General features: G+C 41.2%; 2 protein-coding genes across 2 annotated transcripts in view; one reads left to right on the top strand and one right to left on the bottom strand.

Moving 5' to 3' along the window:
* The window catches only part of LOC141832904 (uncharacterized), a gene marked incomplete in the record, with an annotated part of 37,765 nt that extends 15,879 nt beyond the window's left edge, over positions 1-21,886 (top strand). Inside the window, 19 exon segments of the mRNA XM_074720271.1 lie at positions 15,220-15,367; positions 16,011-16,134; positions 16,276-16,456; positions 16,576-16,604; positions 16,741-16,797; positions 16,799-16,890; positions 18,045-18,147; positions 18,280-18,375; positions 18,467-18,516; positions 18,635-18,758; positions 19,049-19,111; positions 19,233-19,292; positions 19,370-19,531; positions 20,542-20,627; positions 20,672-20,780; positions 20,989-21,125; positions 21,216-21,296; positions 21,441-21,546; positions 21,627-21,886. Coding sequence (XP_074576372.1) covers positions 15,220-15,367; positions 16,011-16,134; positions 16,276-16,456; positions 16,576-16,604; positions 16,741-16,797; positions 16,799-16,890; positions 18,045-18,147; positions 18,280-18,375; positions 18,467-18,516; positions 18,635-18,758; positions 19,049-19,111; positions 19,233-19,292; positions 19,370-19,531; positions 20,542-20,627; positions 20,672-20,780; positions 20,989-21,125; positions 21,216-21,296; positions 21,441-21,546; positions 21,627-21,698 — 1,880 coding nt within the window.
* Positions 21,887-21,973: 87 nt separating this feature from the next.
* LOC141832903 (putative F-box protein PP2-B12) lies at positions 21,974-25,725 on the bottom strand. Its single transcript, XM_074720270.1, has 3 exons — positions 25,357-25,725; positions 24,905-25,023; positions 21,974-22,561 (listed from the first exon to the last, which is right to left on the bottom strand). The coding sequence occupies exons 1-3, from the start codon at positions 25,627-25,629 to the stop codon at positions 22,132-22,134; spliced, it is 822 nt and encodes a 273-aa protein (XP_074576371.1). The 5' UTR covers positions 25,630-25,725; the 3' UTR covers positions 21,974-22,131.
* Positions 25,726-25,941: the final 216 nt, after the last annotated feature.

Below are 25,941 nucleotides of genomic sequence, written 5' to 3'. Positions count from 1 at the left end.
TATTAATAATAAATAATATTTTTAAAACGGTATCCATATATTACTAAGATTTGATATGCCTATGTACATTTTTTTTAAAAAAAATTAAACAATATATTTGGTATTGCGATTTGAGGCACCCAAATATTATGATGTCAAAAAGTGGGTACAGAATAGATGTGCATGTAAGATAAACCAATAGGAATAACAAAGATATATAAGCCAAGGTAAATATGTATAGAAGAAATGAATAACATGTACATGGTAATAAGTATCAACGAGGTATCATGTATCAAAGTAATAAAACATGGTATATCAACTGATACAACAAAAAAAGAACCATACTGTGCAATAGGTATAGGAATCATATCATGTAATCATGTATGAAATGTCACGCAATGCAACAATCATAGCAACCAAGTACAACAGCCACAATCATATGAATAAAGTAAACTATGTAATAATCCTACCAACAAATGCATGTAGTATGTATCAATCAAAACAATCAAAATATCTGTCACTGTCCACACTCTACACTCCCCAGTCACTCCTCTCGGTAGTGAACTGAGGGGTCAAACAGGACATACTGCACAAACTCCAACAACTGACCACTAAAGATAAGTGGGGAAAGTGGGGAGTGGCAGTGTAGCAGGAGAGCAATGTAGTCAGTCTTGGTCGCACCCAACTGTAGTGCAACCTCTTACGCATGTGTCACCACAACACAGTGTCAGGTAAGAGCCAACAACAACAACACCTGCAACTAATATAGATGTATGATAATCATCCCAACATGTAATAGCTAAAATTAATTAGCATGTTCAACATGAGTCAACACAAATCGACATAGGTCAATAATACAACAGATAATCCATCAGAGGTCATATGACATATATCAGATAACGAATCATACGAGTATCACAAGTTCGATGATATAACTAACAAGAGTATCAACATGGTATCAACAAATCATCATAAGGTCAAATAGCAAGTATCAAACAATGACTATCAAATTATCAAATAGGCAGCTATCTCAAGCAGCATGAGTGGCAACAGGATGTCCCCGGGGCTATGGTGCCGCGATAGGACATCCGGGTTGTCACCCAGGCACCCGCGGTTCGATCCCCAACTACGACGTATTTGTAGAAATTTTCCTCCAAATGAGGATCGCAATCAAAGGATGCTGAGCATCTGGGTTGGCCGCTGCGTGCGCTTCCCGATTTACCCTGGTGACCGGTGGGAAACTTCCGTGCGACCAAGCCGATCACTCCCAAGGATTGAGTCAATGCGACTAACTGGGATTATCATCATGAGTGGCAACAGGATGAATAAAATAACAACAAGACATGCACAGTAAAATGAACATGTATTGACCAAGTACAGGGTATCCACCTGATCACACGATCGTCGATAATCGAACCCCCCAGAAAAATATAATTCTCCAAATATAATAGGACCAATCCAATCAATGTCCTGCAATAAATGTCAATACAACACTTACTATCACACTAAACACATTATCCTATTAGATTTACAACATAATAAATCCTAACCCAACATTTATAACCAAATCAATTCATATTTAACCCCATTAGATTAATCAATCATAATCTTTATTTCAACCCATCCAACTAATCAATTACCAACAACAACAAACTACTCAAATCAACATACAACTCCCAATATCACTGAACAAGATATCATCCATCCCACATCCAACAACCTTTATACAACAATCCATACTAATCTAAATCTAATCAATAATTAGATCACAATCAGTAAGAAAACTTACCCAAATTAATCCTAGATTAGCCTTCGATCTCCCTTCCTTCTTCACTACTGAATCCAACTTGAATTCCAGTTTTACACAACCGGTCCAATCCCTAAGAACAGATCCTACTAATAAAATCAACCATCAAAGCCAAGCAATTAGAAGGAATGGCTTCAAGAAGGCTTACCTTCAATCTGATTTAAACCCAAATCAAGCTTCGGTTTCTTCCCCCCGAAACCTTCCTCAAGCTCCGATCAGATAGTATCAACAATCTGTGAAGCAAAGTAAACCCCTAATTTTCGGTATTTTACATTCTCCCCCACTAACAAAAATTTGGTCCCCAAATTTATTATCTACATACTACGATACAAAAATACTGTAATAATTAAATCATACCTCAAACAAACAGATGAGGGTATCGAGCTCGGATAGAATCCTCCAGCTCCCAAGTAGCCTCCTCGTCCGTGTGATGCTGCCATCCGACTTTAACAAGTCGAATGGTTTTGTTCCGCAACTGTCGTTCCTTCCGATCAAGAATCCGCACCGGAATCTCCTCATAAGACGCATCCGGCTGGAGAGGAACAGGTACTTCCCTCAAAACATGTGAAGGATGAGGTACGTATTTCCGCAACATAGAAACATGGAATACGCTATGGACACCCGCAAGTGTCGGAGGTAAAGCCAGGCGATATGCAACCTCGCCAATCCGCTCCAATATCTCAAATGGTCCGATATATCGCGGAGCTAGCTTTCCTCGCAAACCAAACCTCTTCACCCCTTTCGTGGGTGAAACACGCAGAAATACATGGTCTCCAACTGAGAACTCAAGTGGTCGGCGTCTCCGATCCGCATAACTCTTCTGACGATCATGAGCCTCTGACATCCGACGTCTGATAACTCGCACAAGCTCAGCATCCTGCTGAATACTCTGCGGACCCAACAACTGTCGCTCGCCGACCTCCTCCCACAATACCGGAGATCGACAAGGTCTACCATATAATGCCTCAAATGGGGCCATCTGAATCGTCGAATGGTAACTATTATTGTACGAGAATTCCACTAAGTGTAAATGATCCTCCCAACTGCCTCCGAAATCCAGAACGCAAGCCCGTAGCAGATCCTCGAGTGTCTGAATGGTACGCTCTGACTGGCCATCTGTCTGTGGATGAAATGCTGTGCTGAAACGAAGCTCTGTACCCAATGCCTGCTGCAAACTCTGCCAGAATCGGGAAGTGAATCGAGGATCTCTGTCTGAAATAATGCTGGCTGGAACTCCGTGTAATCTGATAATCTCTCTGCAGTATAATCCGCCAGACGATCCAGCGAATCAGTCATACGTATCGGAAGGAAATGCGCAGATTTGGTTAACCGATCAACGATTACCCAAATCGCATCGTGACTCTTCCGGGTCCTCGGCAGTCCGGTAACAAAATCCATCGTAATATGATCCCACTTCCACTCAGGAACCGGGATCTCCTGAAGCAATCCTGCTGGTCTCTGGTGTTCAGCCTTCACCTGCTGACAGACTAAACACCTCGCAACAAAATCCGCAACATCTCTCTTCATGCGTTCCACCAATAAGAGCGCTTCAGATCCCGATACATACGAGTACCACCCGGATGTATCGCAAACCTAGAGTGATGTGCCTCCTGTAACAACTCCTCCTTTCACTGGATGCTGCTCCGGAACGCAGAGTCGTCCTCGGAATCGGAGTACCCCATCTGTATCACGAGAAAACCCTGACTGCTGGCCAGAATCCACTCTGCTACAAATGAACTGGATGTGCTGATCGCTGGCCTGTGCTGACTTAATCCTCTCTACCAGAGCTGACTGAGCCACCATAGAAACCAGAACACCACGCTGAGTCTGACTATGCTCCACCAATCCCAAGTCAGAAAACTGTCGTACAAGATCAGTAACGGCTACAAACTGACTAGCCAGAATCCCACGAGACTTCCGGCTGAGTGCATCGGCGACCACATTAGCTTTACCGGGGTGGTAGCTAATGGTACAATCATAATCCTTCAGATACTCCATCCAGCGTCTCTGTCTGAGGTTCAGTTCTTTCTGTGTGAATAAGTACTTCAAACTCTTATGGTCGGTGAGGATCTCAAAGGTGACTCCGTAGAGATAATGTCGCCAAATCTTCAGAGCGAAGATAATAGCGGCAAGCTCTAAATCGTGCACAGGGTAGTTCTTCTCGTGATCCTTCAGCTGACGAGAAGCGTAAGCAACTACCCGATCATGCTGCATCAAGACTGCTCCCAATCCCTGGAATGACGCATCAGTGTACAGGATAAAGCCGTCATCACCAGAGGGAATCACCAGAATCGGAGCACTGACCAATCGCTGCTTCAGCTCCTGGAAACTCGACTCGCAAGCCTCGACCAGACAAATTTCGCCCCTTTCTTAGTCAACCTAGTCAATGGTGTGGCAATACGGGAGAAATCCTCGACAAACCTCCGATAATAGCCCGCTAAACCCAGAAAACTGCGGACTTCCTGAACAGATTTGGGCTGCTCCCAACCAGTAACTGCCTCTATCTTCTGAGGATCCACAGAAATACCTCTGCTCGATACAACATGTCCGAGAAATCCCACAGAGGATAACCAGAATGCGCATTTGCTGAATTTCGCATACAGCTGCTCTCGGCGTAATGTCTCCAATACGATGCGGAGATGCTGCTCATGCTCTGCCTCCGATCGAGAATATATCAGAATATCGTCGATGAAGACAATCACGAACCGATCCAGATACTCCAAGAAAACCCGGTTCATCAGATCCATAAATACGGCCGGAGCATTGGTGAGACCGAACGGCATCACCAAGAACTCGTAATGTCCGTACCGAGTGCGAAAGGCTGTCTTCTGAACATCCTCGTCTCGTACTCTGAGCTGATGGTAACCAGATCGCAGATCGATCTTAGAGTATACAGAAGAACCCTTCAGCTGATCAAATAAATCGTCAATACGAGGCAATGGATATTTATTCTTGACGGTTACCGTATTCAACTGACGGTAATCGATACATAACCTCATGGAACCATCCTTCTTCTTCACAAATAATACTGGAGCTCCCCACGGTGATGCACTGGGACGAATAAAACCCCGATCCAATAACTCCTGTAGCTGGATCTTCAGTTCCTCCAACTCCTTCGGAGCCATCCGATACGGAGCCTTAGACACTGGTGCAGTGCCCGGAATCACCTCAATCGTAAACTGGACCTGCCTCTGAGGTGGCAAGCCAGGAAGCTCGTCCGGAAAGACATCCTGATAGTCGCGGACGATACGAACATCAGAAAGACTGGAAACCCTGACTTCCTCTGCTTGTTTCAGAAATAAAAGATATCCACGACATCCACCGTCTAACATCCTCTGCGCTTGTATGGCAGAAATAATGGATACTGCATCACTCCGAGTACCTACGAATTCCCAAGCGGGTTGATCCGGAGGTCGGAAGGTAACCACTCTGGCTCGGCAGTCAACAGTAGCATAATAGGTGGCTAACCAATCCATGCCCAGAATAATGTCAAACTCCATCATATCCAGCACCTGAAGATCCACTGTAAGAGTATGTCCGTCAAAGTCCAACGGACATCCTCTAATCTCCTGATTCGTAGTCAGCACTTCACCCGAAGGTAAAGAAACTGCTAGACTACACGATCTAATCATAGGTATTCGCCCAATTTTCCTCAAAAATAGTCTAGACATAAATGAATGCGAACTACCAGTATCTATCAAAGTATCAGCAAATATGCCATAAATGGAAATCATACCACGAATGACCGATCCATCGGCCCGCTGTGCCTCCTCTCGTGTAATAGCATATGCCCGACCGAACTCCGTGCTGGACGGCTGTGTAGCTGGCTGAGGTGTGGTCTGCTGATAGTGAGGAGGTACAGATGTCATCTGGGGAGTGCTATAAGAAGTCTGCACTGCTGGTGGCTGCTGCTGTAATGGAGTCGCTGCATAACAGATCTCGGGCTGGGCAGATGCTGGATACACTATATAGTCCCTCCCCTGTATCTGATATAACTGTCCGGAGGATGGTAGAGCTCTCGGCTGCTGGGGTGCTCTGTGTCTCGGTGGTGGTCTCGACTGTCGCGGCTGTGTAGATCGTCCTCCAGAAGTAAAAGTACCAGTGCGCTCCAGCTGAGCTCTCCGTGGGCAGTCACCCATCATATGACCAGGTTGTTTGCAATAGTAGCAAACAGCCTGATCGGATGGACAATCTGAAATCTGATGTTCACCCGATCCGCAGCGATAACATTTCTTCTCCGTAATGTCCTTCTGCTGGCTACCACTCGAAGGTCCCGCAGGTCGTTTGCCTTTCTGTCGGCCGGAAGAATCCCGTGTACAGAACTCTGAGCTGGCCTCTTCTGACCAGAACTCTGTGAACTCCGACCCTTTGATTTTCTGCGTCTCTCTCACGCGTAAGCTGCTGCTGGGTAGACTCAATGATCAGTGCCCGATCTAGGGCCTCTCTGAAGGTACTGATGGGGCAACTAGACATCTTCGAGCGAATATACGGAGCTAAACCCTGCGTAAAATGGAACAGCCGATCTTTATCCTGAGTCACCATATGAGGGCAGAACTCGCCAAGTCTGGAAAACTCTGCATGGTACTCTGTAACTGATCGATCCTTCTGCTTCAGATTCATAAACTCTTGACTCTGTGTCTGGCAGAATGCCTCTGAAAAGTACTGTCTCTCAAAAGCCTCTCGAAAGAATGTCCAAGATGAAACTCGCTCTCCGAGTATAGTCCGCTGAGTCTCCCACCATGTGACAGCCTCATCCCGTAGGTGATACACCGCCAGCTCGACTTTCTCTGCCTCAGTGCAGGAAATGTAAGCGAATGTGTCTGATGTACTCTTCAGCCAGGAGCGAGCGAGCCATGGGTCAGATCCCCCATGGAACAGTGTCAACCGATCCTTACCGGAAATAGAACAGTTTCTGACACAATACGACATAAAACAACTCCTGCCACAATAGACTCCAAAAATGTACGCAAAAGGAATTTAAGCAAATTGCAACTCGACGCGGGACTAGCAGCATGGCTCTCCAGACAGACCTCAACCTGAAAAGATAAAAGCAACGGGGTGAGTTCAATGAACTCAGCGGGTATCAAGTAGACATGTATCAAATAACTAGCAGACAGAAATAGAAATACCGGTAGAACAATGACAGGAAGGAAAATCTGAATTCATGTGTAAACGTACTCACCAGAACATGCGAACGATATAATCATAAGTAACATGATCACTAACCAATCCATACGACCCCTGTATATACATATCCAACATATGCAAATAATCTGAAAGTAACCATATCACCAAAGAATCCCGATATCATGCACAAGTATAAAATCCTATCCTGGTCACCCCTGCTACCCATCTGATCCTTACATACCAAAGTGAGGTCGCGTGGGTCCTCAATGATAACTGCCCGTCAGATCCATCACCGAGATGTGAGGTCGCGTGGGAACTATGCCCGTCAGATCCATCACCGCTAGGTGAGGTCGCGTGGGAACTGGATATGCCCGTCAGATCCATCACCGGTAGGTGAGGTCGCGTGGGAACTGAATATGCCCGTCAGATCCATCACCGCTAGGTGAGGTCGCGTGGGAACTAAATATGCCCGTCAGATCCATCACCGATAGGTGAGGTTGCGTGGGAACTGAATATGCCCGTCAGATCCATCACCGCTAGGTGAGGTCGCGTGGGAACTAAATATGCCCGTCAGATCCATCACCGATAGGTGAGGTCGCGTGGGAACTAAACATGCCCGTCAGATCCATCACTGGTATGTAAGATCATATGGGTAGGGGTACAACCGCTGTGCACTCTGACGTCATCGCTAATGCGTGACCGAATGGACAGTATGCTGGCCAGCATGTCATAATATACACATGGTATCTAACCCTAGTACGGTACCCACCTACAATCCCTAAGGCATACTACACTAGTACTACTGTGGTACGAAGTCATATGTCTAGCATGTGCATCAGAAAAAGTGATGTACAACAATCAAGCAGTAGCATATGGAATGTGTCACATGATATTCAATCAAAGGAATAATAGATAAATAACCAGATCATAGGTATCAAACAAAATCGGTATAAACTGAAAATATACTATCACTGGTAGCTAGAAATAAATACATGTCTAAACCGGCATATCTATAAATAGATAAGTCAGAGACAAGATACCCGCCTTCAGATTTGGTTGCGCGTAGTCGCAAAGAATCCGAATCTGATAATGTCCGCAACCAATCAACTCAAATCAAAGTCCTGCAATAAGGATAACTAACATTATTCCTAAATACACGATCAAACAAATACAATACTCCATACACTAATAGATTCATACTAAATTAACCAATCTACCTAACCCAACTAGACTCAACCAAACCAATAGAACACCAGTCTAACCAAGGTTCTATATATTACTCCCGATTAGATTAACCTTGGTTAAATCCATAAACCCACAAAATAAAATTTCCAACTCAACTTAACAATCAATTAGGACCCAACATGCCCATCCTAATCGTCAGATCAACCATCGAAAGTAATTTGATTCCCATTAATCCATTCCACATTCAACTCAACCCTAATCAATCAAATCACAACCACTAACCAACAATTCCTACTAACATGATTTCACCACTAATCAGTCTTGACTTGGAACATCTAAACCCCATACAACTTACACGAATTCAGTAAAACAACACACACAAGCTCTAGAACAAGTCAAACCCCCTAATCTAACTCGTTCATACCAATCCAACACGAACAAGGTCCAACAATCAACCACAACCGGATCAAATGGTAACCGGCTCAACTTCCCTTACACAGGACAACACAAATCAACCATAAATCCTTAACACACCATATCTCAACTAATCCCTCCACAACTTAGCAATCCAAGCCACAACAAATCAACCGACCAATCCCATCCCGATCCATAGAAATCCAAATCAACCAGTAATTCACACGAACAGAACCACAACATCCTACTAGTTTAGAAATCTAACCAAATCACAAAGAAATTTACCTCTGATTTCTGCACTAGCTCAGCCCTTTCTTCTCCTTTCTACCGATCCAGCTTTCACCACTTAGTTGAGTTACAATCCACCCACGATCGGTCCTTTCTCTCTTCGATCCGTCGATGCAAGCGCTGCCCCCTTGAACTGCTGCCACCGATTCCAGCTCCTTCAGTGAAATCCAGTCCCCAACAACACCAAGCTTTGGGTTGCCTGTGCTCTTTTAGCCCTAGCTCTAGCGTCGGCTGGATTCTCTCAGTGTCGGCGGAGACGAAACCGTGGCGGCTAGAGTCAGGCGAACGCAGCGAGGGCAGAGGGGCGGCGGCGCTGAGCAGGAGGTCTTCTCCGAGCGGTGAAGTCGGGCGGCGACGGCGGCAGAGGAGAGGGCGTCGAGTGGCGGCGTCGCAGGGATTTGGGGAGCAGCGTGTCGCGGTTTGGGGGAGAACAGCATCGCGATGATTTTATAAGTTCCTTAACGGTCGGATCCGATGACCAACCCATTAACCATCCATTAACCTATTAATCCTTAATCCTACTTAGTTTATTCAATATTTTATTGTTTAATTTAATTAAACCATCACTTAATATTTAATTTAAATTTACAATTTAACCCCTAAATTTACAGTATTTTACAACCGGATCTGGCATAGGTACCTCTGGACAATCCATAACCGACTTGGAAACCTCCGACTCGACTGGGGTAACGAGTCGTCTCACTGGTCGACTACGTCCACAACTTCCAGAGGCCATAATAACACCTGGTAATATACAACTACAATAAATTCCTAGAACAAAAATAAATGTACTAGAAATTTACTTACAACTGCTTGAAGATTTCTTGCCGCTATCTGTCCATCTCACAACTCGGGTCAAGTAACCAAATTTGACACACCCGACACGATTACAAACTCAAAAACCAACTCTAAACTCTAAACTACATGCTTAGCATAATATGCTCTGATACCAAATAATTGGTATCAAATAAACCTACAAATGCGATGATACTCCCAGAAACACTACAAACACAATGATAAATCCGATGACAAATCCGATGGACACCAAAAATCGACTCAAATGCAACGAAAATCTAGGGAAATGAACCCTAGCTCTGATACCACTAAATTGTCACGTCCCGAGAGGCCATCCAAAAAAAAATTTTCGACAGCATCTCCCCTGTAACAATGACCTTCCCTAAATACATACAATGATACACAGCCACATGTAGCTGGAATAAGGACTACATGTCCAACAATACAGCACAACACACATAAAAGAGGAAATATACGGCCTACACGACAATAGTTACTAACTCATGCATGAAATGTCAAATCTGCAACAACATATAGAAAAATATCCACGTAGCGAAAACATCGTAAGTCCGACAAAACAAAATAATCACAAATACAAGACCAACACAGCTACAGTCCAAGTCCACACTACAAGCCCCAAAATAGAATACAACTATAACCATAACGAAATGAAAATCCAACAAACCAACACATACGAAGACCTCTGATATGAGATGGAACCAACTGACTGAATCTCTAAGCTCCAAATAAACCTATCTGCTACCTGGGGAGAAAACAAAGCAACCCTAGGGTCTGGGTAGTGAGCATTGATACTTAGTGGGTACAGGAATGAAGTGTATGTAAGGGTAAACAACAGGAATAATAAAAGAGTACAAGCCAAAGTAAACATGTATAGAAGAAATGAATAACATGTACATGGTAGCAGGTATCAACCATGAATCAAATATCAAGGTAATAAAACATGGTATATCAACTGATGCAACAAAAGAAGAACCATACTGTTCAATAGGTATAGGAATCATAGCATGTAATCATGTATGAAATGTCACGCAATGCAACAATCATAGCAACCAAGTGCAACAGCCACAATCATATGAATAAAGTAAACTATGTAATAATCCTACCAACAAATGCATGTAGTATGCATTAATCAACGCAATCAAAATATCTGTCATTGTCTGCACTCTACACTCCCCAGTCACTCCTCTCGACAGTGAACTGAGGAGCCAAATAGGGCATACTACACAAACTCCAACAACTGACCACTAAAGATAAGTGGGGAAAGTGGAGAGTGGCAGTGTAGCAGGAGGGCAATGTAGCCAGTCCTGGTCGCACCCAACTGTAGTGCAACCTCTTACCCATGTGCCACCACAACACGATGTCAGGTAAGAGCCAACAACAACAACACCTACAACTAATATAGATGTATGATAATCATCCCAACATGTAATAGCTAAAGTTAATTAGCATGTTCAACAGGAGTCAACATGAGTCAACAGGAATCGACATAGGTCAATAATACAACAGATAATCCATTAAAGGTCATATGACATGTATCAGATAACGAATCATACGAGTATCAACAAGTTAGATGATATAGCTAACAAGAGTATCAACATGGTATCAACAGATCATCATAAGGTCAAATAGCAAGTATCAAACAATGACCATCAAATTATCAACTAGGCAGCTATCTCAAGCAGCATGAGTGATAACAGGATGAATAAAATAACAACAAGACATGCACGAAAAAATGAACCTGTATTGACCAAGTGCAGGGTACCCACCTGATCAGACGATCGTCGATAATCAAACCCCCCCAGAAAAATGTAACTCTCCAAATATAATAGGACCAATCCAATCAAGGTCCTGCAATAAATGTCAATACAACACTTACTATCACACTAAACACATTATCCTATTAGATTTACAACATAATAAATCGTAACCCAACATTTATAACCAAATCAATTCGTATTTAACCCCATTAGATTAATCAATCATAATCTTTATTTCAACCCATCCAACTAATCAATTACCAACAACAACAAACTACTCAAATCAACATACAACTCCCAATCTCACTGAACAGAATATCATCAATCCCACATCCAACAACCTTTATACAACAATCCACACTAATATAAATCTAATCAATAATTATATCACAATCAGTAAGAAAACTTACCCAAATTAACCCTAAATTAGCCTTCAGTCTCCCTTCCTTCTTCACTGCTGAATCCAACTTGAATTCCAATTTTACACAACCGGTCCAATCCATAAGAAATCAACCATCAAAGCCAAGCAATTAGAAGGAATGGCTTCAAGAAGGCTTACCTTCAATCTGATTTAAACCTAAATCAAGCTTCGATTTCTTCCCCGCTTCGATTTCTTCCCCCTGACCTTGTTACCGAACCTTCCTCAAACTCCGGTCAGATCGTATCAACAATCTGTGAAGCAAAGAAGAAACCGATCCAAATCCAAGAAAATCGAAGTAATCCACAGATATTCAGCTCATAATCAAGTAATAACCTGAACTCTAGCTAAATCCCTTACCGATTCGGTTTCCTCACTTCGATCTGCCGCCACCCGATTCCTCTTCTTCACAGCCGGGACCAATATGAAAGTTCAACCTCGAAATCAAATTCAGAAATCTAGAAAACCACACATCCACGCTTAAAACAAACACAAACTCGAAATCCAACTAACATCACTTACCAATCGGCCTTTTTCCTCTTCGGTTCACCGCCCGATTCCTCCGCTCGACGGCTCAAATCGGCACCGCCCGACCGATGACCAGCCAACCCTCGTAGCTGAGTTCCGGTCGTCGACTTCTCCTTCACTCAAGCTCCAGATCTGGAGCTTCCCTCACGCTCAGCTTCGTCGGAGAAGAAAGGTATAGCGGCGGCGTCGCGCGAGTGAGGAAACCAACGAAGGAAATAGCGATTTTGAGAAAGCTACAGTGTCAACCTTTAAAACTCCTTAGCGGATTGGGTTCTAAAATCCATTAAACCATTAACCATCTAACCCTTTTAGACAACTTAGGGTTTAATTAATTAATTTTCTAATTTTAGGATTAATTTATTTACGAATAAACCCCTAATCCTCCGGTATTTTACAGTCTCAATGTCATACTCATCTACAAAAGGTTAACACATAGCGAAAATAAAATACATAATAAAAGAAAACATAAGTTAAAGACAAATCGATTTTGCTTAGTTTACTGTCTCCCAAAGTGACTACTCCAAAGCCTACCTTTAGCGATAATCTTCTCCTTCTCACACACTTTCCAGAGGCAGAGAAGTCTCTGACGACCCGTTTCTTACAAAATAATATAAATACATATGAAATTAATAACTTTACACAAATCTTTATTTTGAAAGATTTTTTGTTGATTTGGATTGCCATTAGTTTTTAAACCCTTAAGACTTGACGTTTAGAATCCTCCTCGAAATTCTCATTATAAGGATGTTGTTTGGGTTGATTTTTACCTAGTCATCGATTGCTAGACTTCATCAATCGATTGCTATCGAATTCGACCATCTAAATTTATAAAATGACTCTTTTTTACCTTAGCAATCAATTGCTAAATATCAACAATAGATTGATATGCCTATCAATCGATTGTCAATCTATTGCAATCGATTACAACATCTATTATACGCTTCTATAGTGTGTTCTAGGACAATTGATCACTACTGTAGCAAAAACATTTGCGCCGTATGCGCTTCCCGAGGTGGTCGGTGGAAAATCCTATCGGGCCGACCACCCCCAGGGATTGAGTCCATGAGACTGACAAAAACCCGAAGAAGTACTATAGCAACTCTATTTTTCAAAATTCATGGTTTTAGTAAACCCTAAATACTATAGGAAACCTCATGTGTTGCAACAACTTTAGTTAGTAGAAACCCTAGTTACTCTAAAAAAAACACCTTAACCATTAATTTCAATATTTAGAGTTTATCGATCGATCGTTACACTCTATCAAATGGTTAATACTCTTGTTTTAGCCTTAACAAGTTGAATTTTCATCTTGCCTGATAACTGATTAATCTCAACCTATCAAAATTTTCTTTGCCCAACATCCAATCTTGAGATGTTGGGACATTTTGTTTCTTGGCATCCGATTAACCTTGACCTACCGGGACTTCTTGTTACCTAGCATACAGTCAACCTTGACTTGTCATGACTTCATACTTGCCTAACATTCCCTACCTATCAGGGCTTTCATCCATGTCAAGTCTCCAATCCTCCATGATTCACTTGGACTTCATCCATCTCATGTTAAGTGTCATGCGATCTGGTCAACCTTGATCGACTTGGACTTTGTTTCTCATGACAAATGTCTTACCCTTCATGACTCACTCGGACTTACTTCTCGTGCTAAGTGTCCCCACTTGGACTTTCCTCTTCGTGTCAAATGTATGGTCCTCTATGACCTACTTGGACATTCCTCACCTCATGCCAACTCCTCGTTGGTTTTTCGATCACTAGATGTCTGATCAACCGTGACCAACCTGAACTTCCTCTTGTATAACAAATATTCGGTCAATCGTACACCATCAAAGTATATATATATATATATATATATATACGATTTTGATATTCCGCGCGACTCCCTCATGCGCGACACGCGATCCACCGTCCATCACGGGATTACGTGCTAGATCTAACTGTCCAAATGTGGGAATGCACAGTGTTCCGTCCCCCGACCCCCGTCGCTTCTGGCTGCCACCGCCAGCCGTCAGCCCGGGCACGATCGACGCGCCACTCGTCGGCGCGTCGTTCGACATCGAATCCCGGGCCGGATTGTAGTCGGAATCCGACGTAATTTGGCCGGAAACACGGCCGACAGTGGCGCGCACCGATTTCCGACTAAATCGCGGTCGGAGATCGACTGAGGAAGGACCGACCGAGGAAGGACGGCAGTGGCCGGACGGCGCGGCGATGGCGGCCGACAGTGACAGGGGATCGACTGTTCGCTCACGGGTCGCACAATGCGGGTCGCACAGAATATCAAAACTATATATATATATATAGAAATGATATCCGTCGCGCAGTATATCATTTATATATATATATATATATATATATATATATAATGATATACTGCGCGACGGATTCCTACGCGACCCGTGCGCGATAAAAATCACGCCGTCCACGCCCGATCGCGATCAACCCACACCGTCCAAAAATCGCGATTGCACAGTGTTTCTCCTCGGACCTTCGTCGCTTTCCGGCGTCCGTTCATCGCCGTCCGACCACCGATTGCCGCCGGACCGGACCCGTTGGAACCGCAACTCACCGGCGGTCCGGCGGTCCGGCGGTTTGCAGGGTGCCGGAGTCCGGCCCGATTCGGCCGGAATCAGGCCGAATTCCGGCCGAAATCGGCAACGACACTGTTGGCCCATTTCGTCCGGGATCCGGCCCGGACCGGCGAAATCGACCACCAGCGGGTCTGCTCTGTTTCGGGGGCCGGAATCCCGCCGGGATTTCGGCCCAATCCGGCTGGAATCCGGTGCCGATGTGTGCGCCGTCGAGTTGCGCTTCCAACGAGGTGGTCATTTTAGTTAGTTCTTGATATGTCGGTTTAACTACTCTACTATGAAATGCCTTTTCGGCAGGATGCTGTGTGGTAGGAGAAGATTGCTCCAAAGATATATATGATGGATGCATAATTAGCACTCATGCCCCGGATGCTTTAAAGCTTTTGGGAGAGCATGTAACATTTGAGGAATCAAGGATACTTGGTGCTTTTCAGTATGTATATAGGTATGCTGATATTCTCATATTTTGTTTTTGGAGAAGTGCAAGAAAGCCATTCCCCCCATGAATTTTAAGAATAGGGTGTTCATGTGATAACTATTAGCTGGAAGTCTATGATCTTAGTTCTAGTACAGCTGATAGCTTGGAATCTAGGTGAATTTTTCGAATGGTGCCCTCAATTTTTCTCACAACGCTTGATGATATGTTTTCGACCAAAGGACACACCTTTTCTCACCTCCAATTCTTTCTTCCTAAAATAGCCAAGCAAGCAATACAGATTCAAAACTTTTTTTAAGGGACTAAAGGAACTTTAAATCACAAAAATAAGACTCATATATTACAATACAACTTCTTGTTCTTTATGTACATTGAGAATTCTATTTAATTCCACCTTTAATTTATTGTTGAGAAATAAGACTTTGAATCCATATCTCCTTAGGATTCAGTAATCAATCATCTTGCACTTGAAACAAATTTTTGCTCGGAATTTGGAGATTTATGGTCTTCTTGGATAGAAATGTTAGCAGGTGCAAACTTGAGGGAACTTCACATCTCTTCCTTCTCAAACTCAATCACATACATGTCTTTGCAAAATTTTAATTTTCTCACTTGCTCGATTGATTGGAGTCTACAATGTCTCGATGCACAGTGACATTTATCTTCATCATGACAAAAGTTTCATGCCCCAAAACCCAGCGGCATGGAGTGCTTGGAACTTTCTTGGGACAACAGAGCACGGTGTGTGCCTTACATATTGGTTAAATGTGTTACAGGTTAGTGCTTTATTTTTGTCTTAGCAACTGGCTAGACATGATTAGTTTAACATCATGAATTCTATAACTTTGGTTTTAGCTTCTAGCCGAAAGGAGTTTCTGACTATAAAATAAATTTAAGGTGGGATATGTATTTTGCAGAATCTACATTCAACTAAACTACCATTTCTTGTAACTCTGAACCCCAAACATGTCCCAAAACATAGCTTACTTAACTGGAGCACCAGCCATCCCTTACCTTCTGTTGCAGCCTCAAAAGCTTCCTTAGAGCTAGAAAATATACAAGGGAAAAGAAGAATATGGTTCTCTGGAGCATACCAAGGTATAATGCAATTGTACTCAAAGCAAAACATGAATTTTTTGCTCATTTACTTCATTAATCTCTAATTTTAACATTTGCTCTGAGACCTTAATATTGTGAGTGTGTGTTGTGATTTGTAGGTTATGGCTTCCATGAGGATGGGTTGAAGGTAATAGAGCTACTTTTTGTATTTGAATTTTACTCTGTCAATTTGTTCTAAAGGTGGAATGAATTATATTTTATATTCACTAGATGATAAATGAAAATCCAAATATCATGGATTACGATCATTCTATACTCTACAGGCTGGGGTTGCTGTTGCAAACAATGTGCTTAAATATGACATTGTTCTATTGAAAAACCCCAAAACACATGGTACCGTCACTCATGGAATGTGGAGCGAGATTTCTTGTGATTAGATTTCTTACGAAATACATCGCAACTGGTTGTATAATGTAAGTGCATAAATTTGCTTGCTTATTAAGATCCATTATTAGTAAATATTGGACAAGATCAATTGCTCAACAGAAGTGATGAAGTGTTATTAGATTGTTAAGGAGTAACACATACAAAAAGTAATATGATAATGATGAAAATGCTAAGATGGATATATCGAGTTACTAGAGAGGTAAAAATAAAAATATTAATATTCGAGATTGTATGTAAAGGTGTAACTTTAATACACCACCAACAATAATAACTAAACCTTTATTCTACTATGTGTAACTTTAATAAATGGAAAAGAAGAAAGAAGAAATAGGTCGAGATAGCATGGTTATGTTCAAGAATGACTTATAAACTCTATAGTCAAAATGAATTAATTAATTTGAACAATCATTGTTACATAGCCTTGTAAATACTTCAATAGAGGAATAAGATTCATGTAATCTCTCCAAAATAGTTTGAACGAACATAATTTGATGACGACGATGATGATAATGTGTAAAAAGAATTTCTTGTTGATGTTTTTAAATAAAAATTTTGATATTAGTTTAAAAGAGTAGTTAATAGTTTTCTAAAATGCCATAGTAAATTGACAAGGTCTGCAATATTCCTATTAAAAGACAAGGATCACAATTATAGCTATTAATAGGAAGAGACTAAATCACTTTTGTCTCTATAGTCTTTAATCATGCAAGTTCCATTACAACATTAATTTTGTCTAAGAAGTTAATTAGCAAAGTAATAAATGATTTCCTACAAATCAAGGGGCAAGCAATTGAGATGAATATTGTTCGCATGAGCTTGTTCAAAAACTATATATATATATATATATATATATATATATATATATATACACATATATATATCATTCGCATGAACTTGTCCGAAAACTATTTATCATCTATTCGATGACTGTTCTAGTTTATGTTGAAATACAATTAAAGTTTCGCATTAAAAATACATGAAAAAGATCATGAGTTTATAAGATGGAAGATATCTTCATTGATACAAGGTCTTTTGGATAGAGTCCAAAAATAAAACTATGAGGGCTTAGACTTAAAGTAGACATATCATACCATTGTGGAGATATGTGAATTTCATTGGTTCTAATAGTTTAGATCTCACTTGCAGTTTGTTCTTAGGCCATTTTATATCATAATTGCAGATTGCTAGAAGAAGGTGGCAACATCTACATCCACGAAGGAGCAACAACGAATAATACCAAGAAGGCTGTTCTTAGAGTTCATAATCCATCCTTCTATTGGAAGGTGTAGTTTTCTCTTAAACATTGGCTTTGTTCTGAATAAAATCCTAGTTTAACGATCAATTAAGAATTCCTTAATCTACTGCATGGAAATATGTATCTATGCCAAAACCTTACTCAAGATATACCTTGACAGATCGCTATCGAAGCTGATATAGGTCTTGCAGATGCTTATATAAATGGGCACTTTTCATTTGTGGATAAAGAAAATGGTCTTCTAGATCTTATTTTGGTAAATGAACAAGTGAATAAGCTAAAATATTGAACACAGTTTGTTGCCGCTCGACTTGCTTTTTTTGTTAATTTTATTGTGTGTTTTCTAGGTTCTTATTGCCAACATGAATCTGAGAAATTCTCTTGGGAAGAGTTTAAGGTTTCTCCATGCACTGCTTTCTTGTTAGTTTGTTAAATGCACTACTATCAATACATACTAAGATGCAAACTTTGCTTGCTTCCACTAATTAAACTTTATCTCTTGACAAAATGATCAGAGGTTGGTGGACACCATTACTTGCGACAGCAGGAGTTTCATCAGCAAGATACTTTTTTCGGCACGCCCTGAGGCAAAACACAATAACACAAGCACGTCGTAACATCTCTAGTCATTACGATCTGGTTAGACTTCAATCGACTTTGCTACATTCATCATAAATTATTTCATATTTGTAGCTCTATTAAGTGAGTTTTTAGCATGTTCAGTGTATTCACCTTACTTTCGTTGCTTTAATTTATTTGGTAAAACTAGATGTCTTGTTTGCAAAGTAGGTTAATATGCAAATATGCATGGTTAGTATAAACTACCCATTTACTTCAATAGAATCCTCTACTACGTGAGAATGATTATGAACTAATAACGTTCTTATCTATTTGAGTCTAATATTGGAATTAACTTCATTTTGTGCCAGAGTAATGAGTTTTTTAATCTGTTCTTGGATGAGACAATGACTTATTCCTGTGCCATTTTCAAGGTTTGGAACTACTATTATTGTTTTTCTTGGTTTACACTATTGCATTCTTTTTGCTAACAAGTTTTACATACAATTGTGATTCCTTCAATAGAATCTAAAATTTCTTCCCAAAATTTTCTAGACACAGAATGAGGACTTGAAAACAGCACAGCTCCGCAAGATCTCTCTTTTAATTAAAAAGGTGAGCATATTGTTGGAGTTTTTTGTGTTTCTTATTTCATTGTTAACACATCCCTTACTATCTTCTTTAATATAAAGGCCCAAGTTGAGGAGAAGCATGAAGTTTTGGATATTGGTTGTGGTTGGGGAAGTTTAGCGATCGAGATTGTAAAGCAAACTGGATGCAAATATACAGGAATAACCTTATCTGAGAAGCAACTAACATTTGCTAAAAGAAGAGCTAAAGAAGCAGGACTTGAGGTTTGCTTAAGCTGAATTGCATAAACATTTCAGAAACTTATATAAACCATCTGAATTACTTAAGTTGAATTGCTTAAACATTTTAGAAACTTTTATAAATCATCTAAATTGCTTAAGCTGAATTGTTACATGCAAGTTTCGTCTCTCTATTATAGTAAATAAAACAATTTAACTATCCTCCTTTGTGCACAACATGGAAAGTTTTATTCATCCTAACTAAGGCAATGAATAGAGATGGACACAAAATTTGATTTTGGAAGTATCAAGTTATTCTACTTCTAGGAGATGAGAAATATGGAGAAATTGATTCGAACAACAAACTAATTGTGCAAGTGAAAGCTAACTAGTAGTTTTAATCAAAATGACAACAAATTCCATTTAGATATCATGCTTGTAGATTTGTTAGTCTTAGAATTCATAGATTTTTATGCAGCCCTCCCATAATATTATTATTTTTGTGTCTATACTGTCATTAACATACTCTTAACTGAAATATTTTCATTGTAAATTTTCACTTGATGGTTTATGTCTTTAATCACCATTGCTTCACTAAGGCTTACAAAGATAGCCAATAAAATGATAGATTATTCAAAAGCAGCAAGATGAACTATTGTATTGATATAGTTGCTAATCGAGGCTGATGTTTTATTTACAGTTCATTTTTCCTTGTTCTGAGAAAAAAAAATACATAGGATTTCATGGCATAAGAATTGGAAAACATCAACATGCTGCTTTATGGAACTAATGGGCATTTACTTTAATGAATGAAATTAATATTTACACATCAACATGCTGCTTTACATAATATTAGGCATAATGTGAAACCTACTTTCGGGATTGCACTAATTACATAATATATAGGCTTCTTAATTATAACTTGCTAATCAATTTTCGATGAAGATTTAATCATAATGTGAAGATTGTAGAAAATTTTCTTTTAGGCAAACAATAAAAACTCTTCCCTTTTGTTTGGACAAAAACATATTCTTACAAAAGAAACCTACTTTCAGGATTGCACTAATTTCATGTTGATGGACTATCGACAAGTTCCGAAGTATCACAAATACGACCGAATCATCTCGTGGTACTGCTAACTATAACTCATAACTTTTTTGGTCTTAGTATCTGGTAGTTCTCTACTGATAGTAGTTACAGTGAAATGATTGAAGCAGTAGGTCACGAATACATCGACGACTTCTTCAGCTGTTGCGAGTCACTTCTATCTACAGATGGCATATTGGTCCTCCAGGTCCGTTAAGTTAGTTACTATTTTCACTTTCTCTTAGATTGCCTCAATATTAATTTACATCTTATATTACTTTTACTTTCTATTCAATCTTCCATGTCAAGTACTTAAAAAGAAGTCAAATAGTCAAATGATATATGTGTGGAGGTTAAACACCCAAGTAATCTCACCAGGCCAGAGTCTAATGAGTTTGATTTTGCATACCTTGTAGTTCATATCGATTCCAGATCAACGCTATGATGAATACAGGAGAAGCTCTGACTTCATCAAGGAGTACATCTTTCCTGGAGGATGCCTTCCTTCTCTGAACAGGATAACAACAGCGATGGCCACGTCATCTAAACTATGGTGACAACCCAAATGAACTTATATATAGTACATATGCATATTGTGATTTACCTATTCTTTTTGGTTCTCATGTGTGTGCTCACCTTGTAGCATTGAGCACGTCGAGAATATTGGCATCCATTACTATCAGACACTCATATGCTGGAGGAATAATTTACTTGCAAACAAGGAGTAAGTGTCTATTTTATATAGATGACTACACAGATGATAGCACATCAGTAATAGTAGAAAACATAAATAGAAGTATAATTTTTCTTTCTCTAATCTTTTTGGTGTATTATTTGATAGAATTTTCTTGACGTTTTGATTTTTCAGCAAAATTATTGCCTTAGGATTTGATGAGAAGTTTGTGCGTACTTGGGAGTACTATTTCATCTATTGTGCTGCTGGTTTCAAGTCATGCACGCTCGAAGATTATCAGGTATTTGAAATCACATATAAACAGTGGAAAATATTAAAATGAATACATGGCTGATGCTGATTTATGTTTGAATGATGCAGATTGTGTTCTCTCGTCCCGGTAATGTTGGAGCTTTTGGTGAACCTTTCAAGCTCGCCCATTGCGTTAGCTAATTTATTATTTTGGCCTCCTTATTTTTAGATATTTTCAATCGCATTCTGTGACTGATTGGCTTTTAATAAGTGTATGGATTCATTGTTGGGTAGCTATCAACAATCCAACATGGTTCCTACTAATTAATATTATGTTTAAAAAATTGATATCATGCACGCGATGTTCACGATAACATAAAGTCCCTAATGTATCATGAGTTTGGTTATCCAAACACAAGTACTTGATGCTACAATAGACTATAAAAAAATGTTAGTCAAGAACGAGCAACTTTAACCCTCGAATCTAATGAAATATTTATCAGTATATATATACATATATATTAATGCGAGATACATACAGTAAGCATTTAGGAAAAAGGTATCCACGATAGTTTACAAATAAATAAATTATCTGCGATATCTCTCGATCTCTTTGAAACAGAGCAAAGCAGAACTAGCGCTGCTTTATGTGTTTGGGCCTGATCTCAATTCCTTGGACAATGAGACCCTTCTTCCAATGCCCACCCTTGATATCCATGAAGCTCATGACGACCTCCCCGTCTTCTCCTTCCTCGTTGTAAAACTCCCCCATCGCTACCTCCATCCATCCATCATCCCTGGCAGACAGTAGTCCGAATCGAATCCGATTGAACAGCCCCCGTGCGTCGTCGCAGCGGGGCTGCAAGCGGACTGCGGTAGCGGACGAGCGGAGGTCAAGCGTGACGGAGGCTTCTTGAGTGGGGTGGTTGAGGCCGCGGGACCAGTCGGCGAGCTTGAAGATGAGGTATGCAGCGTAGGTTGTTTTGGGAGTCAACATCTTGCTTTGGATGTGGCCGCGGATCTCCAGCCAGCATACGTTCACCAGCTCGGCCACCTCTGCAAACCTGATAAAGGAGGGCAAGGTGAAAAGTGAAGCATTAAAATGCATTTCATGATCATGATCTTTACATACTTCATCTGTTTAATCAGATTAATAACAGTTTTCTATTTTTAATAGAAAAAAATTCCAACTAAACTTAATATGTTAACAAATAAAGTTTTCTATTGTTAATAGATTTATGCATATAATTTAAATTTTATAATGAATCTCGCAATTCAACACACTACAATTATACTTTTTTTATTATAAATAATTCAAGTTTTATAACAATCAAATAAGTCATATTAATATTTAAACTGATTTAAAATTCTTCAAAATTATCATATAGTCTATCGAATTTATATTTACGCTTGAATCAAAACTTTGGCGTAGCTAAAATTTTACACTCTTCAGCAAAATGTAGAATATGTCACCTCAACGGTCAGTTCTATGATCATCTATGAAGAGGTAAATCAAGAAACTGTATGTTTCGGGGATAAACCCTGGGGTTAGCCATGATGAGACTCGAGTCTGGATCTGGCCCCATCATAGGGGGCCCCACCCGATAAGCCGACTCCTTCGAGGCGCTCAGGCTGACACCGGCGAAGTACTCCATTCGGCTAACCAATGCCGAATCAGTCCATTCGGCTAATCGCTTGCTGAGTCAGTTCATTCGGTTAGCTACACGCCGAATCATTCCATTCGGCTAGTCACATGCCGAATCTGTCCATTCGGCTAATCACCCGCCGAATCAGTCCATTCGGCTAACTACACGCCGAGCGGTTCCATTCGGATAAACTATACGTCGAATCCGTACATTCAGTCAGAGCCTCGCCGAATCCTTCCATTCGGCTAACCACACGCCGAAGCCTTCCATTCGGCTATACACATACCGAAGTCTTCCATCCGAGTGACTGCAAGCCGCATCCTCCCATGCAGCTAACCAATGCCAAGTCAGTCCATTCGGTTAATCACGTGCCGAATCTGTCCAATCGGCTACCCACGCGACGAGTCATTCCATTCGGCGGAAGTTTTCCGAATCCTTCCTTTCGGCCATACACCAGTCGACTCTCCCCCCATATGGTTCTTCACCAGCCGAATCTCTCCTTACGCAAGCCGACTCGTCGAATCACCTCACTTAGCTGCTGATAGTACTTGCCGGTGCTCGGTTGACTACATTCCTCATAGTGCCCTCGCCCACCTCATCATGATTCTCTGACAAGCCCACACCCCCTATATTTAATGCTATCTCTCTGCGGCTTGCCCCGCTGCATTCTTGGATGTTGACAACATACCGCCTTACCGGCGATAGGACAAGGAACTCGATCATTCCTGACATGTCATTAATCATGATGGGATGTTCCTTAAATGATGACGTGACAAGTATACACGCTCATCTCTCTTTAAAAAGACCACTCCGCGACACAGGTAGCTCTCTGGCCACTCTCATACTCTCAGCCATTTGCTTTCTACTGTTCATCATCTTTTTCCTCCGTCCCTGACTTAATCGTCGGAGTGGTCGCGCCAAGGCACCCCCCTGGCCTTCCCACTGACGGTCTCTATGATCGCAGGTCTCCCCTGAAGCTGTTGCCGCTCATCTTCTACTCCGGAGAAGTCTCCGACGATCGTGAAACTCTTATCATCTCTCTCATCAACCACTGTTCAACGCCAACAACTAGGAGGTCCGGTGACATGTCCTGAAGCATTTCTCAACCGGAACACTGTAGTTGGCCACTACAAGGGAGAACAGATTCGACCCTTACTCATTTAAGTTTACTCTATCATAATTAACTCAATTATGCCCCGAGAACTAAAAATTTATACTCTACTTACTGAATAAGTGTGTAATGGGTGGGTGAAAGCCCCTTTACAGCCACATGATCAAAGGGTTTTGATGGCAATGGTTCACGGTCCCCACCTACATTTGCATTTTGACCCTTACACTCAATTTCCATTTTAATTTCACACCCTCTCGATCCCCCCTCCTTCCTTTAGGAAAAAAAAAGAGAAAAACTTCACAAATATAACCCATATTCCTAGAAATATCCATAGTAATGTCACATTACCACCACCGATAAAAGTTCTCTGGCATGTTACTTTAGCATGGGAATCCCATTGCCCGTATTTCACATATAATGCGATCCCCAATTCACGCTACCGTGCCCGACTGGGCATCTTCAAAATTATGTTTTAGGAAAAAAATCAAATATGAAAGAAGTATTATTATATTGGATATTCGCACAGCACAAATCATAGATAGAACAAAAGGAACCGAGAAAAAATGTGGATAAACATAAAATGGGGTGAAATTTGGCATAAACAGACAAATAGATAATATAAATAAACTCATATTTGCTCATGGCATTACCTGGAATCTTGCGAAGAGATCCACCGCCAGTACTGAGGCGTGTCGCCCCACACGATCGACAGGGCTCGGGCGGAGAGCGCGTAGCACTTGGCACCACTCGATCTCTCCAACCACATACTCTGCGACAAAACCAACCCCAACACACACCATTCGTTAATCAATCTTCCATCTGACGTCGCCGCCGAAAGCAAAACTAAGCCCAGCATCACAATTAAAATCGAAAAAGAAAAGGCCATCATGATCAACTTCATTTTTTGTTGTTGTTGTTTTTGTTTTAAAACCGATTTAAAAAATCCCAAAAAAATCACTTCATACTTTATCGACGATCGGTCAAGGAATCCGATTGATTGGGATGACGAACGGTGGAGTGGAATAGAAATAAAATAAGCGAAGAATCGAATTGATGGAAGATGAAAAACTGAATAAGGGAGAAAAGAGGAAGGGGTCGGTACCATCTTGCCGCCGTCGATGAGAATCGAGTCGCAGAGGCGGAAGAAGAGATCGCGCTTAGAGGAGTAGTCGACGGGATGGAGAGCGCACGAGAGAAGGGCGGGGGTGTCGGCGGGGAGGAACCGGCCCCAGACAAGGTCGGAGTCGGCGGCAGCGCGGAAGGCGGTGGAGACGGCGGAGGAGCGGCAAGCGTCGAGGGGCGACGTGAGGGCGATGGCGTTGGAGACGCAGCCCTCAGGAAGCTTCTCGATACCCGATTCGTCTTCCTTCTCCATGTCGATGTAGTAGCAGCAGCGAGCGCGATCATGGAGCGCCTCGTCCTCTCACTTCCCTCTGGTATATATATAGATCACACGATGAGGATGAAAGGGGTGGGGGTGGGCCGGTGTGGCATGATGTTGTGCACGCAAATGGGTCTTTATGCGCCATCTCTCTTCCACCTGTTTAAAAGAGAATTATATGCATATCAGTAAGTATCAGTGAGTGATCCACGGTGTTCGTTAATGACCACTTAATACCCTTTTCAATTTCAATTACAATGCTTTAAAATTTGTTAAATCAATTTGTTTTTCACAAACGGATAAGGA

Source organism: Curcuma longa, chromosome 8 (genome assembly GCF_044706935.1).
Source record: "Curcuma longa cultivar G26 ecotype Majalengka, Jawa Barat chromosome 8, ITB_CL_G26_1.1, whole genome shotgun sequence".
NCBI classification, from domain to species: Eukaryota; Viridiplantae; Streptophyta; class Magnoliopsida; order Zingiberales; family Zingiberaceae; genus Curcuma; species Curcuma longa.
Note: the sequence above shows the minus strand (reverse complement) of the source record. Positions and strands in the feature narration are given on the sequence as shown.

Coding starts and splice junctions, on each gene's coding strand:
- LOC141832903 (XM_074720270.1), bottom strand. CDS start 25,629: ATGGAGAAGGAAGACGAATCGGGTATCGAGAAGCTTCCTGAGGGCTGC. Junction 25,024..25,356: donor TCATCGACGGCGGCAAGATG/GTACCGACCCCT, acceptor GTTTTGTCGCAG/AGTATGTGGTTGGAGAGATC. Junction 22,562..24,904: donor ATCTCTTCGCAAGATTCCAG/GTAATGCCATGA, acceptor CTCCTTTATCAG/GTTTGCAGAGGTGGCCGAGC.